This window comes from Micropterus dolomieu, linkage group LG02, assembly GCF_021292245.1.
Source record: "Micropterus dolomieu isolate WLL.071019.BEF.003 ecotype Adirondacks linkage group LG02, ASM2129224v1, whole genome shotgun sequence".
Taxonomy (NCBI): domain Eukaryota; kingdom Metazoa; phylum Chordata; class Actinopteri; order Centrarchiformes; family Centrarchidae; genus Micropterus; species Micropterus dolomieu.
This window is the reverse complement of record NC_060151.1, coordinates 32,490,076-32,495,100: the sequence shown is the minus strand read 5'-3', so window position 1 is coordinate 32,495,100 and position 5,025 is coordinate 32,490,076. Positions and strand designations below refer to the sequence as shown.

Sequence of the window (5,025 nt, the reverse complement as noted above, 5' to 3'; positions counted from 1 at the left end):
GGTGGCCACTGTGCTGATCACTGTGTTGACTTCCACCTGTCTTCAGGTGCCACATTAGAAGATACCACACCGGTAGTCCTGCTTCTGAGAAGCCTTACGGCAAAGTACCTTCTCATTAGCTAGAAGCTAAACTCCTGTACCTCTGCCAGCTGGAGTGTTAGTGTTACCTGAGAGTCAAACACTGCCGACGGAGTGGTGGAAATCATGTTAAACCTTTGTCTGCAGATTTGACACAATACATTTTGCGCTCTGTTAGAGTTTTCTTGTTGTATTAAACACACAGGTTTACGGGTGCTGCAAGAAGATTGCAAATAAAAGAAGAATGCCTCCCTGTGTTTAACCAAACACAGGGAGGCATTCTTATTTTATTTGTAGAAGTGTTTTGTTGTGTTCTTTGGTTTACGCAGCGCCCGCTTACCCAATTTCTGTTTATGTTCAAATAAACATCCCTTCCATCTTACCAAATCCATCTGGTTTGTGCTTACGTCTCATGACTGGTGACAGCGCACCTTTAAAACACATGAACACTTGACTGGTGATCTATTAGTGAACAATGACACACGTACTGTTCACCACATTGACACGACAAAATGTTTCCTGGTTGTTCCGAGGCTTTAGTAACGTGTGTGGATTGATTACTAGTCAAATTAATAATCAAGTTTTACTCACATTACAGGCGCCCTCTCCTGAGCTTTTTGCTCTGCAAAGTTGTTTATTAAACATTTTAAATCCAGCTGGCAGGTACACAGTGGACAAGACACATGACTTTTGTGTTAGAGACCCGGGTTGACATTCACTGTGAGACAACATTGTGTCCCTGAGCAAGACACTTAACCCCTAGTTGCTCCAGAGGCGTGCGACCTCTGACATATACAGCGTCAGATAAATTAATAAATGTAATGTACATTACAAAATAAAATTTCCACAATATTCAGATTTTCTGAGATGCACCTGTTGAGATTTTGAAATTGATGTCACATTTATAAGAGTGATCTGCAGAAATAATGTCTCCAAACCAGCAGATACATAATAAAATGTGTTTTTCTGCGTATAATGTACTGAAACAAACGAATACACGTGATCAGTTCTTATTGATAGTTTATATGCTTTAACGCCCACCTACATTATTTTATATTGTTACGGACATTTTTCTACAACGTGGTCTGAGATTCTTGGCCCACAGTTTTATAAACTGCTTTTATCTTTAGTCGTAAAATATTGAATCAAAAGCTCATTGTGGATTATGAACTTTGCTATAGCGTCTCATGCATGTTTGGAAGTGAATCAACAATTGTAATAAAGTGTTATGGTTGCATTGTATCGTGGAATGTGTTGTTGATGCCTGGGAAACATTTATATTTCTAAAGAACTGATTTAGATTCAGTCGGTAAAGTGTGGGTGTGTACAGGTGAGTCATCACAGGGAACAGTGACTCCAGCATGTAACAGTGAACTAAAGATGTTTAAGACCTTCAAGCCCTTCCTGTTTCAGTTGATATTATTTCACACATTATCAGAATCATCCAACCATTAAACTTTGTGCAAACTCTCCTGCGGTTGGGACCTCAGACACGAGGTCACAGTTGAATGTTTAACCAGGGTGTTACAGGAATTAGATCTTCATCCAGAGCCGTGCAGCTCAGTTCGTCCTTGTTGGGATCAAAAGGACCTCACAAAGGTGAAGTTGTTCATTTATGATCTTCACTGAACTTTTATCATGTTAGTCACTGAGCTCAGCTTCCAAGGAGTCCTCCAAAAGGCACGAGGGGGTTACACGTTATGGACGGGAAACATACTTCACATAGCTGAACTGCCACCTTAACTTGGCTAAGTACAGGACTTTAGCTTTGGTACACTCATGTGTTTTCTATTGAAGCTTTATTGTTGGGATCGTTGTTAACATGAGATCATGACACCGCAGTCAGCTGCTTACGTGCACAGCGGTGCTTGGCCAATCAGTGCTGGGTAAGGTGAGGGTCCTCTGAATTTACATCAGCAGCTGTGGCAGAGAGCTGGAAAATGAGAGTTAAAGTCCATAATCTTTTACATTGAGGGGCGGCACGGTGGTGCAGTGGTTAGCACTGTCACCTCAAAGCAAGAAGGCCGTGGGTTGAACCCCGGCCTTTCTGTGCGGAGTTTGAATGTTCTCCCCGTGTCTGCGTGGGTTCTCTCCGGGTGCTCTGGCTTCCTCCCACCATCCAAACCCATGTGGGCTGACTGGTGTCTCTAAATTGTCCTTTAGGTGTGAGTGTGAATGCTTGGTTGTGTACGTGTGGCCCTGCGATGGACCTGTCCAGGGTGCACCCCGCTTTACGCCCGATGTCAGCTGGGTTTGGCTCCAGCCCCCCGCGACCCTGTACAAACTTGTACTTCTTTGTGGTAGTAGTGAGAGTATTTCCATTTTATGAAACTTTCTGCTTCTGCTCCACCACATTTCAGAGGTAAAAACTTTGGCCTATTTTTTACTCCACTGCGTCGATCTGACAATAAAAACTAAATAGTTTAGACACAGCTAACCTGGGGCCGTTTGGGGCCCCTGAGGATTTGCCAACATTACATTCAATAGTTAAAATCAGCCCTGACCAAGTCATGGCATTAAAATGCTGTTTCCTTTACTTTAATGATGTTTAATGGGAAGGTGATGTCTGTGTGCACGTGCCTGGTGGAAAGAAGCAGTTACCTTCAGCTGTAGGAAAGACTGATCTGTGCGATGTAGAGCAGGACCATTGCCAAGAAGATCCCACCTTTCTAATGTTCATTCACATCAGAGGTTAAACATGTAGCTCCACCCAGCATCTAGTGGAGCCACCTTTCAGGTGTAACCGGGGGCGGTTCCTCTGTATAAATACATGTGCAGTTCATCAACAGTCGCAACACTTGAGGCGCATCAAAACATTAAGGTGACTTCTCCCTTAAATTCAGAGGACTTTGTGACAATGGCTGAACAATGGGGTCCGACTAAGAAGGCCACTCTGCAGCAGATCTCTGAGGACGTGAGTTTCAGTCCATCTTCGTTCTTCACAACCTCCGGGCACAACTCTGTGGTCTGTGTTTCCATCACATCTGATTTCTTTTCACAGGTGAAGGATCAAGTGGAGAAAATGACAAAGAAGGACTTTGAGAAATACAGAGCATGTCTATACAGGAAGAGTGACACGAATCCTGGGGTGATGAAAGAATTCCTCATCAAGGTAATTAATATTGTGACAAAACTAAATAAATGGACTGAATTTCTTGTGACAGGTGAGTCAGCCGACACTGTTCCTCACTGCTCAAACACAAAAGATCAGGTTGAACATATTTATTAAGATGTCCAAATGTCCTCTCTTTTCCCTGCAGGTTAATGTTGGAGGACCGGACTACATTCATCTGTGGGTCAGAAAGGAGGATCAGACTTACATCCTGCATCGTGTAAAGGAGAAAGAAACTAAAGACAGCCCACTTGTACCTATACCTGCAAATGAGTAATAAGTAAATACATACAGGCTGCAGTCTCATATTAAAATGCTTCTTTCTTCTTTGTTTAAGTTGTTGGGAAACTATATTGAAGTAAACTCCTTATAAAAGAGTTTAGCCTGGAGGGGTTGAAACCTCTTCCTGTGTCTGAAGAATGTTAATCATCTATTTACTGTACGTGTGAAGCAGGTTAAGGAGGAGTGCAGGTGGTGGAGGTTTGAGATGTTGACATGTCTTCAGCCAAGTAAAGAAAGATTGAATAACACCTGAGTGAAATCATGTCCGTCCTGTTGTTGGCCACAGTTAATGTGCGTCATGTCTTCCTAAGAACTGAGGAGGGAGCGCCTCTCCTTAGTCATTTCTGTGTGATGCTGAGGATTGCTCTGGCTCTCAAGCAATAAAGATCTACTGAGAACCTGAATATTGTGTCATGTGATGTTTGAGCACCAACTCTCATCTGCACTAGACAAGAACTGATATTTTCAGGACAATAAACCCAGAGACGAAGATATTTGGTGTTTGGAAGGAGAAGCTGAGTGCACTACTTTCTAAACCAAACTGTATCTTTCTAGTGATTCTTATTTACTTTGGGGAAGTCTAATTTTTGCTGGCAGAAATAGTTAAAAAGTTAAATAAATGCCTTTAGTTTACATGAACCTTAACACAGAAATAGATTTTTAAACTTCACTGAGATCAAGTCATCGTTTCAAAAACCTCCTCATGTGCTGAGATCTGATCATAGTTCACCAGGAACTTCTCACTTCTGAGGTGTCTCCAAGAAAGAAAGTTTTCCATGAAGCGTTCAGGTGATCTGTTTATAGCCCTCAGGAATACTGACGTGCTCGTGGATTAAAGTGGATTATTCTCGCTGTGGAAAGTGTTGAATTCATCCGCCAGCCGCTAGTTTAAAAGCAGGGGAAGGTTGAATAAGTTAAATCTGACCATGACCCTCACTCCTCGTTTCACTTTTCTTACTAAAAGCTTGTGTGGCTGTAAAACCCTGTTCTGAAAGTCTTCCAAAACCTTCCAGGCTACACAGGAGAGATGGTGCTCCATGAGTACAGAAACGCCATCTCAAAGAAGATCCCATCGAACCTCTCTAATGTGATCACACAGCCTGTTTCAGCTGCTGCAGCCTCAAAACTACATTCAAATCAAACCTGATCAAAAGTGAATTATTAGATTTGAACCATGTTTGACACGATGTAAAGTGGAATGGAAATCCTTACCTGGAAACCAAAGTAACTACAATCATGTGAGGGAAACTCACTCAGAATGATTTGTGATGAGGTGAGCTTCAGTCTGCCTTCATCCTTCACAAGCTCCACATACAACTCTACTTTGATTTCATTCACACACGTGCAGAAAAAGACAAGTAAGAAATATCAGGAATTCATAGCACTTGAATCCAGGAGTCAGGTTGTGGCTGGAAAAAATAATTCCATCAAAGTAATTCCAGTTTTTATCGATTGCTTGAACACATTTCTTGAAATTAGGCCTCTTTTTCTCAAAACTCTAAACTCAAATCCACAACTTCTGACCCAGTTCCCCAAACGTCCTATTTTCAGGT

At 42.1% G+C, this 5,025-nt stretch overlaps 1 protein-coding gene across 1 annotated transcript; it reads left to right on the top strand.

Moving 5' to 3' along the window:
• Positions 1 to 2,753: 2,753 nt before the first annotated feature.
• LOC123967513 (leukocyte cysteine proteinase inhibitor 1-like) lies at positions 2,754 to 3,876 on the top strand. Its single transcript, XM_046043630.1, has 3 exons — positions 2,754 to 2,992; positions 3,080 to 3,190; positions 3,339 to 3,876. Exons 1-3 carry the CDS (start codon positions 2,849 to 2,851, stop codon positions 3,465 to 3,467), a joined length of 384 nt encoding a protein of 127 aa, XP_045899586.1. The 5' UTR covers positions 2,754 to 2,848; the 3' UTR covers positions 3,468 to 3,876.
• The last annotated feature ends 1,149 nt before the right edge of the window (positions 3,877 to 5,025 follow it).

Excerpts from the sequence above, each read along its gene's own strand:
- LOC123967513 (XM_046043630.1), top strand. The coding sequence starts at position 2,849 with ATGTGCAGTTCATCAACAGTCGCAACACTTGAGGCGCATCAAAACATT. Across the intron at positions 2,993-3,079 it reads TGCAGCAGATCTCTGAGGAC|GTGAAGGATCAAGTGGAGAA; the intron begins GTGAGTTTCAGT and ends TTCTTTTCACAG. Across the intron at positions 3,191-3,338 it reads TGAAAGAATTCCTCATCAAG|GTTAATGTTGGAGGACCGGA; the intron begins GTAATTAATATT and ends TTTTCCCTGCAG.